Genomic DNA, 13,759 nt, shown 5'->3' with positions numbered 1-13,759 from the left:
TTTACACACCACACTCAGCCTGAGAAGTGATTTTACTTCTGACTCGTCACAAGCTGTAAATAAACATAGGCGATATTACAACTCCCCAAAAGTGAAGCCAAAGCAAGTCAATCCCCCCCTAGTGGCCGGCAGCAGTATAGGTAATAAACCAACATGTTAGTGGATCAGACGTGGACCAAACTAAAAAGTCAGAATAGACCACAAATACTTTTTCCTGTCCATCGTTTTTGTCATTCCAGGTTATTCTTATCACACATATGTATAATCAATACATCACATATTGGCTAAAATCTTTTGATTGACAGCTGAGGTTGCAGACTCCAAGTGACGTCATTGGCGAAAGATGGCAGCGATCATGTCCGAGATATTTCAGCTTCATTCCTGGAGAGTGGGAGGAAGTGGAGGCGTGTGATCCATTATTATACACAGTCACAAACACAGTCCAGTTAACCTTATAGGAGTAAAAGAAAAGAGGCAATCAATGGTCTGAACACATGCAGCTGCTTCTGAGCAGGTGTGTTCCAATGAACATCCCACCACTGTGACATGTGTGTGTGATAAACGCTGAGCAGACCCTGTTGACCTCAATGTGTGATCCAGAATACTGGAACACACATATTGAAGACAAGGGGTGTAGCAAACATGAGGCCAAGGTCCTTTGTCAAGTGTTAACATGTCATAACAAATATCATTTTGATTCGTTTCAAGCTGATTTCAGTTGATAGATCTCTCGCTGCAACACTTCCAGTCTGTACGGTTTCTCAAGCCCATTGGTCCATAATATCTACCATCATGTAAATACTGTCATTTAACCTAAACACGTACTCATTTGGCCTGAATCGTTGTGTGAAGAGTTTGGGAAAGTACATGTTGTCTAGAAATGTCTGAGAACTCAAAGTTATATTCTGTTGACTTGTGTCTATCCAGTTGTGTCGAACTTATTCTACAGCATCAATCCAGGGTTGATCCAGTTCAGTGGAATCACATATCATCTGATGAGGTGTACTGCTCCAGTGTGCATCTGCATGCCATGTGTACTCTGTTTATGGATGGGAGTTATGGCCCTTGTCCATCTCCTCCCCCTGCAGCCGCCTTAAATTATGCATGTGCATACATTCAGTATGTGTTATTACTCTTTATGTGTTTGTGTGTGTTTGGTTAATGGTTTTTTAAATAGATGTGGAAGCCACATCAGCCCTCTCATACCCCCCCCCCCCCCCACACACACACACACACACACAAGCACACACAAAGAGCAGTCATGTGTGTATGGGGAATCATTAGCTAAAGTGATGCAGGTTTGGCTATCATGAATCACAGTGGCATCATATCGACAAGCCAGAGCCAGCAAGGAATCCAAAATGTGTGTGTGTGTGTGTGTGTGTGTGTGTGTGTGTGTGTGTGTGTGTGTGTGTGTGTGTGTGTGTGTGTGTGTGTGTGTGTGTGTGTGTGTGTGTGTGTGTGTGTGTGTGTGTGTGTGTGTGTGTGTGTGTGTGTGTGTGTGTGTGTGTGTGTGTGTGTGTGTAAGGATTACCAGTATTTTCAGTTGGCAGCGAGCCCAGCTTTCCTCCCTCCTTCCCATTTTTCTCAGTCTCCCTCTCTGACACCGCGGAATTCCTCGGAGGGAACTTAATTTGCCGTCTCCCTGTCGTCGTTCCTCCCGTCTCTCTTCCCCCCCCCCCCCCCCCTCGCCTGCCATCAGTGTCCTCCCTGTTTCCGGTGGCACACGGTGACGGACCGAACAGAAAACGTACATTACCTCCCTGCTGCTCTTTTGTCTTACACTCAGCGGCCCTCACATGCTGCGGGGACAGGACAATAAACCCGGTCCATCTCAAGCAGTCAGCCTGTCTTTAGCTCTTGAGTTTGAGCAGCAGGACACCACGATTTGAAGGTAGTCTGCTTAAGCAAGACATGGCTTAATTTCTTTCCACTATATAACTATATACTGGAAATTATGAAGCTTCAGAACTTATCTCCACAGCATCTCTGATCCTCGCCTCAGTCCCCCTCTCCCTTTCCCCCGTCTCCTCACACATTGCTCCCCCCTTTATCATCCTCTCCTCCGAGTCCCTCCCTCCCTCAGTAATATCTCTCGCGGTATACTTGAGATGATGGATGGAGAACCAGTAACAGTGAAGCAGACTTCACATCCATCACAAACTCAACAACAGCACAGTTAACTGCATCACTGTATTTGTTCCCGGCCTTGGCTCCGCTCTCAGGGCTCAGACATGTCGAGGTCTTTCCGGCTCCACAGGGTTTTTAACCCAATCAGACCCGGGGCCGGCAGGAATTAACCTATTTAATGGCCTCATCAGACTTTTGGTCATTTCCTTCCATATACATGCCTTTCAGGTCCCTCGTTCATTTTAATTGTATTTCCATCATATCCATTTAAGTAGAGCTACGAGGAGACTAATGCATTTGCCTTTCTGTGTCCCCCCCCCCTTTGCCACCGCAGCTCCGGCGAGTCCCGTAGAACTGGGCCCCACCCTCGGCCTGAAGAAATCCAGTTCGTTGGAGAGTCTCCAGACGGCCATGTCAGAGGTGAACAGGAAAAACGAACTCCTCCCTTTCCACCGTCCTCGCCCAAATATGGTCAGGGGAAGAGGCTGCAACGAGAGCTTCAGGGCAGCTATCGATAAATCCTACGATGGGCCGCCTGAAGATGACGACGGTAAGGGAGATGAAGAGCGTGTTGATGTGTGTATGAATGTTTCATACAGAGGAAACGAGACAGTTTACCGTGGATGTTGCACTTTTTGCACTGTTGCAATATCTTAATATTCGATCTGAAGGAAGCTACCGAGTCAGCCTGCTGTATCTCCTCAGGCAGGGTGTTCCACAGCCTCTGGGCTCTTACTGCAAAAGCTCTGTCTTCAGCTGAGAATCTGGAAGAGTTAAAAGGCCCCTGCCCGAGGGTCTCAGAGTGCGAGCAGTGTCGAATGTGGATCAAAGATCTGTTATATACTGAGGAGTCAGACCGTTAAGTGCCTTCTAAGTAGTTACAATAACCTTAACACCTATTCTTTAACATTAACCAGTTTAAAAAAGATTAAAACAGGGGTGAAGTGTCCCAACATATTTATTCTGGTTAAAAAAGGTTTAAATATCTGTAGTGAAACTGTTCTTAAATAAGGAATTTCCCAGAATGCTTTGACGTCACTGATTGGAGTGTTTAGTCTCATGAGACAATCCAAAAGTGACTTTTTATTATTTTCCAAAATGACATGACTTACTTCCATATGCTACAAGTTTCCCAATTACTCTCACCCTCAAATCTTTGTTTTTATAAGTCATTCCTCAGATGATCAACACATATGGTGCAGAGCAGCCGCGTTTCATCACAGTAGGTGATTTCCATGTTGAGTTGGGCTTTCACTTTAAATATTTATCCGGGAGCTAAATAGCCATTGCTTAGTGTGTTTCATTCGGGAGGTGTGGGGGGTGGGGGTTGTTGCGGTTCAATTCCCAGCTGCATTATTAGCAGCAAACCCTTATCAGTCACCACCAGAGTAATGAGTCGGACTGTTTCAGATCACTACTCTCACACAGGATAGGACTAATAGGGCAAATCAACACCACGCACACGTGGCGGCCACATCCGTCACCGTCTTTCTGAACGTTCAACACTTTGAGAGCTGCTGTTAATTGACAGATAGCAGGACTCTGAAAAGCCCACTGAAGATCTCGCCCTCCTTGTCTCTCTCTCTCTCTCTCTCTCTCTCTCTCTCTCTCGCTCTCTCGCTCTCTCTCTCCACATTTAAATGACATCTTCGCTTCCGTGTCAAATATCAAAGCTCATCGGTTTCCGTCTGTCGGGCTTCCAGAGGTGGATCAGCTGTTGTGTCGACACACCACTGGTGATTGGGAGGGAACACGCTGTTTAAACAAGTGAATGTTTAATCTGTGTTGATGTGTGGCTGATTCACTGTGTGGGATCCTGAGTGAGTCCAGCTAAAGCTATACAGTGCGTCACAGTTTCCAGTGAATTCAGTTGTCAAGCGTCCAGTAGAGGCTTTGACTCAGTGGCTTTTAATGTCTTGTGTCAACCGGGGGGGGGGGATTAAAGTGGTGAAAAGTTGTTTTTGTCTTTTTCCTCTTCTGTCTTTCCTCAGTTGTTGTTATTTAGCACGATTATGTGAAAACAGCTATACATGGATTACAACGCTTGATGTGAAAATGTCACGATATAACCCATTCTATTTTGGATCTGGATCGGGGGTGTATCAAAGAAAAACATGTGTTCACTTTTTCTAATACTTTGAGCTAAAGGACTTTGTTTCTGTTGATTTTTTTTTTTTTTTATCTAGATGGAAAAAAATCTGGCATTTTTAGATAACTGATATTTATGAGAAATATGGTGCAGAACCAAAGTAAAATCTGGATCTAGTGAATGTAATTTTGGTTCATGAGGGGACTGCTGGGTCTTGGAAGAGATATGCTCTCTGTCTCTCTCTCTCTCTCTGTCTCTCTCTCTCTCTCAGTGTCTTATTTCCCTGTTTTGTCTACTTGTAATGTCCCCTTCCCCACACACCAGTGTGGTGTTGTAAACAGCAGAATGTTATAATGGTTTGTGGTGAGTTCCATCCCGTGACATAAGTAATTAAAACACATCACATTGTAAAGTACTTCAAACAAATAAGTGTTTTCCAATGTTTTACACTGTTGTAGTTTGGTATAATAAAGAAAATAGCTGTGATTGCCTTTATGTGATGAATCATGACCGTGGTATGTTATTGGCTCTTTTAATTTGAACTCGATACATTCTCATGTTGCTTAGAACAAACTTCTGGAACTCCGCGGTTCAGATATTACAAGAAAACCTCAGTAGTTTATTGAGACCAGTTTGAAAGCCTCTCAGAAAGTACACATGCAACGCTCTAATGGACGTTTTATAGAGGTCACAGCTGTGGCCACGGTCATGTTTGGTTCTTAGCTGCTTATTAGCATGGACCAATACGAGCATGTTGCACACACAGACACACACACACACACACACACACACACACACAGAGACACACAATTACATTACATTTCTATCCTGTCAGTAGACAGTCTTTGTAATTAAGGGTGAAGTGAATATCCACACAAAGTTAAATCTCAATTGAAGTAACTAATTCGGTTTGGTTATCTTATAAAATCTGACAAGTGGTGCGTGTGTGTGTGTGTGTGTGTGTGTGTATGTGTGTGTGTGTGTCTGTGTCTGTGTGTGTGTGTGAGACATCATTGTTATTCAAGGCCAGAGCTCCAGTCTGTCGAAGAACTAATGAGGCATTGCCGTTTACGCTTTGAACATTTTTGCTTTCTTATTATTGAAGAGTTAATTCGTTCTCTGTCAAGTTAATAAATCTGCTGTGGAAATGAGGAGTGGAGAGATGGATAGGTGCACGATCGCTTTCAATCTCTGGTTTTATTTTAGTTTTTTTTTAATCTAACAAAAGAACAGCAGTGGAGACAATTGATGTTCTTGTCTTTCACTGATACTACTCTGTAAAACACCATTTGTATTCTAATCCTCATCTATTTAATCTTCTTCTTCTTCTTCTTTTGGTCCCCCCCCCACAGATGATGGTACGGACCCGAGCTCAGGCCGTGACACCCCCGCCAGCAGTTCATCTCGCCAGGGAGCGGTGGATCAGATAGAGGAGAAGGGCAAAAAGGACAAGAAAAAGAAAGCCAAGACAAAGAAGAAGGAGAAGAACAAGGGAAAAGGGAAAGAGAAAAAGAAAGCGGACGAGCCCGAAGAGACGGAGAAGAAGAGCAAGAAAATAGGATTTGGTCTTCTGAGGTGAGTGACAGTGTGTGAGAGGGACAGAGAGAGATAAGGGAGCGAGAGAGGATTATTTTTAAAGCTTAAACATGTGTTCATTTTAATATGAAACTTTCTATGTTAACCGTACATGTGTGAGATTTTATGACCCGTGGTATCTGGTAAATTCATGTCATGTCTAGGAATGATAAGTCAAGTTAGCACCACATGATTTTTAGCCCGATTTGCCATGGACACAGATGAACGACCACCTGATCAGTGTACGTAGGGGTGATGAGCCCCTGGGCCTTTACTCTTCACATCCCTGTAATCAGGGACATCGAGCAATAACCATGTGTGAGGGACATACTCACTGGGTCTCGGGTCGGGTCTGGACAGAAAGAACATAAAGCCTGTCGGGCCCAGGTCGGGCTGGATTAGTTTTCTTATTTGTTTGATTCTTTGTATTCTACACTGAAGCGTTTCAGCTCTGCTCCAGCTTCATGTGTGATTCTATGAGCAGGAAGCCAGAAGAGCAGAACAATCAGACAGATTCTCCCTGTCACCTTCTCGCATGTGATTTCTCGGGTGTGTCTCTCCTGGGGAAAGAGCGTATAGCGTCTGTCCATTCAGTCGTGTAGTATGAACTGACAAGACTCCTGATCTACAGACAGCAAGTTGTGTCGTGTGAACTGGGTTTACTGGGAACTTTAGTCAAACTGATGAAAATAAATTTTTGGTGTATCAAGCGTTCTGCGGTAGTCACGTCCTTTTTATGTTTATTAACTATAAACCTCACATATTTTTTCATACAGTTTATGATATCAACATGATAACTTCATCTTCAAACTGGCTGATAATCAAGTTAACCCACTGGTTGGATGATCTAACCTCAAAACGAGGTCACGTCTTGCATGCGAACGTGCTTTCATAAGTAACAGGACTGTTAAACATGCACACTGGGCTCTTTTTCCCCCTCATGAAACCCTATCACATTCTCATATAAAGGCACACAAAGTCCACTGTAAGAGCGCTGCCCCAATTTCCTTAAGAGCTCCTGAAAATGATCTGTCAGAACTCTTTCAAGTGATTAACTCTAATGCTGTATTGCAGTGTGAATGGGGCATAGGGACACACCAGGCGTGAATAGGGCAAAGTGTTTCTATGAACAATTTGTCCCTTTTACCTCACTGCCTAGCTAATATGCTGCTTTTTCTTTTTGCCGTGGTTGTTTCTGAAATGGGTTTTCACATGACCATTACAAAGATGTCGATCTGAAGAATAACACTTACTCGCGGCAAATTGAAAAACTAAATAAAGCCTCAGTCTTTCAAAATACGCTCACAATAGCCGCCTGTGAACCCAGAACACAGAACAACACTCCCAGATGCCACACTTTATCACAGTGATTATATCTCAGGGGTGCATGTTATTTAAAGTGAAATGTTTGGCAATAAGACTAATACGCTTTTAATGTTACCTAATTGAATAGATTCAGTGTCCTCTCTTTCAAAGGGTTCACCTTTTCCTCACCTTGTTTTTCTCACCCTCAACTTTGGGTTCTCTCTTGTTCACTGGTGAGAAATGGCTGTTTGTACTTGTACAGCCTGGTTATAATTATGTCCCGGCAAAGTTCAGACCCTTTTCTTTGTGATTTGAGTTTATTGCCATATAGTCGCTAGTATTTGTGTTGCACTAACAGCAGATATCAGATCTTAATAGCAGACATTTTAAATGAAGATCATCTGCACAGCAACAGCACTTATTCATAGAATATTTGTTTTTATGAAGAACTGATTTCAGACTGTTCCACATTTAGTGATTTGGACATTTACAAGTCTTACACATTTTCTTTAGCCATAGTTCAACCATATCTCACCAATATGGTCCATTATTTTGACTACTGTGCCTGATGATTACATTATTAAAGGTATATTGTTGTACATCGTTGGCCAATAACTACACAAATCAAATCACTGATAGTGTTCTCAGAACAGAATTGTCGCTGATAATCACGAGCCAATGCAAATACGCACTGAATTCCCTTTTATCAATCATCATTTATATGAAGTAGAATGGTTCTCAGTAGAGTCCATACCTCCACCAGGGCCTAACAACACTCATAGACATCAGTCCTCTAAATTTGATGAAGGTAATAAGAAGAACACGCAAACAAAAGGACTAAGAAATCAGATGAATAGAATCCTCTGCTGCCTGATGTACGTCTCTCAGAATAGCAGCGGATTGGAGAGCGGTGACCAGAGAGGAGCTGTTTATTTCAGTAATAACAGTAGTGCACTCTGTTGCTACTAGAGGGAGAGAAGGAGAGAGAGAAGGAGAGAGAGAGACCATTTCCACTAATCCACCCCATTGTGTGGAATATGTGCAGCCACCTTTGTATTCCCTGAGTGCTACGGATCATACATTAGCTAAGTCTTTTTCGGGGGTTCTTTCCTAAGGTGAAGAGGAAAACCAAGTTGTTTGTGCGGGCCACACACACATCAGGGAGAGAGAGGGAGTGTGTGTGTGTGTGTGTTAGTGTGTTAGTGTGTGTGTGTCATTAAGTGAAAGGTGGACTAATCCAGAACTATTCCAAAGTATCTACAAACAAGACGTTCGTTAAAGCCATTTAAAACTTGGACACATCTGCTGCTTTGTCTCTTTTTGACCCAACTTGCCCAAACCTGTGATATTTTTCTAATAACGTAACATGAACCTGCCCGACCCGTGGGTCGACTTGTGCATGACTAATGTGGAGCGTGCGGCAGACTGGGAACGCCACTGAAAAACCCTGAGGTGATTTTTGCCTCCCAGCTTCTCTCCTCTGCTCTGTGCTGTTTGTTTGTCTGTTTGCAGGAGGGCATGGCTGACACACAGACACACACACACACGCACACACACACACACACACGCACACGCACACGCACACACACACAGAGCGGTTTATCAGACACCCGTTGAACAAGTAAAAAACACACTTGCAGAATTGCCCCCTCGCTCCTTTGTCCTCTCTTCACTCGCAACAGCAGATTATTTCACCGAGACTCGTGGAGCCTGTTATGGTAACAGGGAATGAACAGTCCAGTTGAATATTGGTTCCTGTCCTATCAACCCCACACTGAGGGGAAGAGGAATGAGGACACAAGGCAGTTTAGTGTTTATCTCAAGGTTTTTATATTTGATACAAATAAGATGAGTTTAAATGAGAAAACGTAGATATTATTGGAATTATTCATGTATTAATAATCGCTAAACCACATTAAAAGGAAATGAATAAGAGATATGATAATAAATATGCAATACAACAAGTGAATACCTTACATATTCCACGCCTCAGGTTCTCCACCATTCTTGCTCCGCTTCTGTCTTGCCACAATAATTTTTTTTTCCTTTACTCCCCCGAGGCACTACATAACCCACCTTAATACACAGACTACATCTACATTTGCTCACCTCCTTCACTCCATCACTCAGTCTTTACCAGTATTAGCGCTGCTTTAAGAGTGTCAGAGTTCAGGTGAGGTCGCACCGAACCCCCTCTGTTTATGTTCATCCATTCCTCTTCCTCCTCTCCACCACTCTGTTTGATTATGGTCTGGACAGCTCGTATGGCACACCCAAGAATTCTCCAGTTTAATCGACCCACGCCTTTCCTCTCCGCTCCCGTCTCTCCATCCACCCTTTCATCTAACCGGCAATTCCCCCGATCACTTATTGCCTTAAGTGCCTTAAGAAACCGTATAAGACACCCAAGGATACATTTAGACCTTTCCTCTGCACCCCCATCTCTCATATCCATAAGAGGGTCTTGATTAGAGCCCAGTGATAATCTCAACCTTCCCTCCTTCGTGTCTTTCTCGTCATATTCCTGTAGCCTCCCTCCCCCACGATCTTTTCCTCATTTCAATTTTTTCCTCTGTCTGCTCCCTTCAGCTCCGGCTCCCTATCTGCATTTGATTGCATGTAATGGTGGGAGACTGAGAAGGCAAATTGGTGCTATTCAGTACAGTTCAATCTAAGCCGAGCTGCTGATTTGTCACATTCATCTGAGGCCAGCTTTGATCGGCCTAATGCTCAGGAGGAGAGGACGGTACGGGGGACTCAACCTTCCCCTAAGGCCTCTGGTTTTTACTGGAGCAGTAAACGTTCATTTTGTTTCATCTGTTGCTTTGCACAGAAATCTCTTAAATATACTATTGTGTTGTGTTTTTGCTGTTTCTACCTTTAACGCTGGTTTTCCCGAATCTAACTTGACTAAGGCAGGATTCCAATGTAGTTTTTCACTTTAATAAAGAGATGCTGTAGAAGAGTAGAACAAGTTGAATGTAATTTACTATAATTCACACTGTTATAACCCAGATATTAAAGACAGACTGTGGATGTTTGCTGTAAACGCCCTTTAAAGTGGACAGCTGGCTGTGTCATGTGAACTGCTGCCACCTGCCAGTCAGTTATGCCAATCAAGTGTGTGTCTGTGTGTGTGTGTGTGTGTGCGTGTAGGGTGGTAGTCGTCCTATGTTATGAATATTCATGTGGTGATAAAACACGATTTGTCACACGGTCAGATGGTTGTCATCTATTTGGCACATGGTTTCTGTGAATCTTCCTCAGACACTTTGAATGTGTGTGTGGCTGTGTGTGTGTGTGTGTGTGTATCCGTGCATTCTCTGCAAATTGATGTCAGTTGTATGACCCTTTGTTCTTCTCCCATCTATATATCTTTCTCATTCTTGTTTAAACAGATATTCCTGATATTGAAACAAATCTGGCAACCCTTTGCCTCTGAACATTAATATTGCACAGACACATACGCACACACACACACACACACACACACACACACACACACACACACACAAACACACACACCTACAACCATAACTTATTGGACAATAAACATAATCTCCATGGGTTGAGAGTTTGGATCTTAAGTGGATATGTCGTCTGTGTGTGTGTGTGTTTGTGTGTGTGTGTCTGTGTCTGTGTGTGTCTTGAAAGCAAGCGATTGTTCACATGAAAACATGTAAATGTATTAGGTGCGACTGGGAGAGGACGAGGTCTACCAGACCCAGAGAGGGACAGACGCTGCTGCTGCCAGTGCATCATGTTGATGTGACTGCTGCTGCATGTTTATATGCATGTGGGCATGCTGTACATTTGCAGAGTTAAAGCGGCGTGAATTTATGAGAATCTATGATAATAAATGCATGGTTGCCTGCCTGGTCATAAACATGCACTGCTGTACCCGCCTCCATCTTGTCCTGCTCCATGTGCTGTGTGTGTCTGTGTGGGCATTTGTGTATCTGACCATGTGTGTGTGTGTTTGCTGATTGTCTAGTGCGTAATCTACTTTCAAAAGAAACTTTTATTTGGAATCTATGTTTACCAAAGCAAAAATTTAGAATCAAAGAGCAACGTAATTGGATGCAGCCACAACCCCCCCCCCCAAAAAACGTATGAAGTAAAACAAAAAAAAGATCTGTTATAATTAGAGCCCGATCCTCTTTGAACGTTCAGTCTGTTCTCTTTCGTTCTTACCTCCTATTGAAGTCTATAATCACACTTTCCCCTATATTTGCCCCCTTTTCCGTTTCCTTCCCCTCTCTCCACTCTCCACCTGGTCATAATGCAGTGCCTCTGTTAGACTTAAAGTGCTCCATCATTGGGACTATTAGCCCATCTGACGGTGGGGCCCATTAAGGCTGACTAGCTCCACTGTGGGGTCTATTATGGTTGAGTTCCATGTTAGGCCTATTAGCCCAGGTCTGTTCAAACTGTAGACTGTACCGTTGTGTGTTTGTGCGTGTGTGTGTGTGTGTATGTGTGTGTTTGTGCGTGTGGCGTGCAGATGAGAGGGCTGATGGTAGAAAATGGACTTGTTGCTGCACTCCCTGTGATTTGCTGGAGACTTTCTGTTCATTGGAGCTCTCCATTAAATCATCTCCAAATAGAATGAGTGTGTTACCGGATTGTGAAAGTCGATGGAAATTTTGTACGTGGGCATGTGTCTGTCCACACCGAAGACTTTTGGACATGATAGACTAAATGAAAGCTTCCCAAAAGTAAAGCAAACGGTCGTTGATCGCCCCCTATTGGCTGGCTGCAGTATAGTTCATTAGCCAAGCCTCCGACACTCCTCTATGTTAGTGGATTGGGCATGGTTCCACTTTTCCAGCGTGTTTAGTTCTCATTTTCTGATTTGATGCTTTTATAACGGTGGTGAAATACAGGGTGAGATATCATTATTGACAGCTGAGACTGATTCCTGATTGGTCGAGTGTGTTCACCAGGACCTCCAGCTCCAAATCCTGAAAATGGCTGCGCTTGTGTCTGGCTTGATTGTGTGGACTTGATTTCTTGTTTCAGTCATCCATCTCTAATTGCAGTCTATGTGTGTCACGAGTTCTCTGTAGGATAATTACATGTATGTTATTGTATTATTCTGAACATGACTTTTGCTACGTCCTATTTCAATTTAATTTTGGAATTTAATTTGGAGCAATGTGAGGATGTCACAAATTGTATATCACCTAGAATTTGTTTGCACTTTTGTGTATCTAACACATTATTTTACTTAGTCATATATTCAGCCAGTTAGGTTTTGGGATTTGGGTTCTGCAGCACAAAATTCCCTCAAGTTCTTGTTTCAATTTCTTTATACAGCACAAAACCATGTGTTCTGACCAGACACCTCTGCCATTGTTTCATAATTAGCACATTCTGGAAAGGGGTGTGTGTGTTGGTTGAAGGGGGGGGCATGACACACCAGCTTCCAATCAAACATCATGACAGGAAGTCATTGGTGTGTCACTGACTATTGTCATGCCTGCCAGTCATCATCTGTGTGTTTGTGTGTGTGTATGCACGCACCAGTGAACTCTTGCCTGTGAATGTGTGTGTCCCTGTACAGTGTCCATCTTCTGATATATTTATATATGTGTGTGTGTGTGTGTGTTTGTGCGTGTGCTCCTTATCGCTCACTTGTCAATCACCCATTCCCTCTGGGATCCGTTTGCCAATGACGGCAAAAGGAGGCGTGTGTGAGGAGTGGCAGAGGGGGCGGAGTGAGAGAAAAGCGGAAGAATGGGAAGAATGGGTGAAGTGAGAGTCACAGATGTTTGCGCTCGTTTTCCCCTCATTTGTCAGTCGGCTTTCACCTTATGGACCATTCAGAGGCACAAGTGTGAAACAGCCCCCTGCTCAGTGTTCATCGTTCCATAACAGCCTGTATGTGTAAATATTAATGCACTCTGTGTGTGTGGGGGGGAGGGGGTGTTGTTGTTACAAGAGGTTATATGAAGACTACCAGGGTCGGGCATCGTGTAGTATGCAAATCTTGCAGATTTGATATTATGTCTTAAAAGCATTTTAGGTTCACAATGATAAAACTGCAAATTCCTTTCCCCTGAAATAACTTCTTCATAACAGCAGATGTGCTGAACTGCCACTGACAAGTACAGTTTTTAGAGCGTAGAAGAAGAAGTGTTCTCCGGTAGTGCAGCATCAACCGGTGCTAGCTCAAATGTGAAATGAAAAAAAGAAAAGAAAACAATTATCTCCTGGTGAAAAAGCAGCGTTTTTATTGTTATCAATCAAACTTAATGATAAAAGAGGACTTTCAACATTAATTTTCTGGATATTTGTTCTTCAAAGGGTTAAACCCAAACCAGGTCACACAACAATGAAGCAATCAACACTTCCATACATCATTAGTAGCATACATCTTTTAATGATATCAGTTGCTACATTTTCTATATGCACCGGTTTTGGACCTGTATTTGATATTAGGAAACTCAGGACATAAGAATCTATATCTGAAAACAGACATCTCTAAAACTAAGCTACAACTCAACCAAAGAGACGCAGCAGTCAGGCTCAAACAGTCTCTCTGACCATCTGCAGGACCTGGAAGTTTCTGATGTGACATATGGACAGTGTTGACATTGATGGAGTGTTATACTGCACCTGCTGCTGCTTGATCTGTTCTAATGGAGCTGTTATTTA

At 43.2% G+C, this 13,759-nt stretch overlaps 1 protein-coding gene across 4 annotated transcripts in view; it reads left to right on the top strand.

Moving 5' to 3' along the window:
* The window catches only part of pard3bb (par-3 family cell polarity regulator beta b), a 188,141-nt gene that overhangs the window by 107,027 nt on the left and 67,355 nt on the right, over nt 1-13,759 (top strand). For all 4 annotated transcript variants that reach the window (XM_062402122.1, XM_062402121.1, XM_062402120.1 and 1 more), the window contains exons 19-20: nt 2,465-2,680; nt 5,572-5,794. In XM_062402122.1, the coding sequence (XP_062258106.1) occupies nt 2,465-2,680; nt 5,572-5,794 (439 nt within the window). The remainder of the gene's footprint in view (nt 1-2,464; nt 2,681-5,571; nt 5,795-13,759) is intronic.

Source organism: Platichthys flesus, chromosome 13, assembly GCF_949316205.1.
Source record: "Platichthys flesus chromosome 13, fPlaFle2.1, whole genome shotgun sequence".
Lineage (NCBI taxonomy): Eukaryota > Metazoa > Chordata > Actinopteri > Pleuronectiformes > Pleuronectidae > Platichthys > Platichthys flesus.
This window is presented reverse-complemented; position numbering and strand designations above follow the sequence as displayed.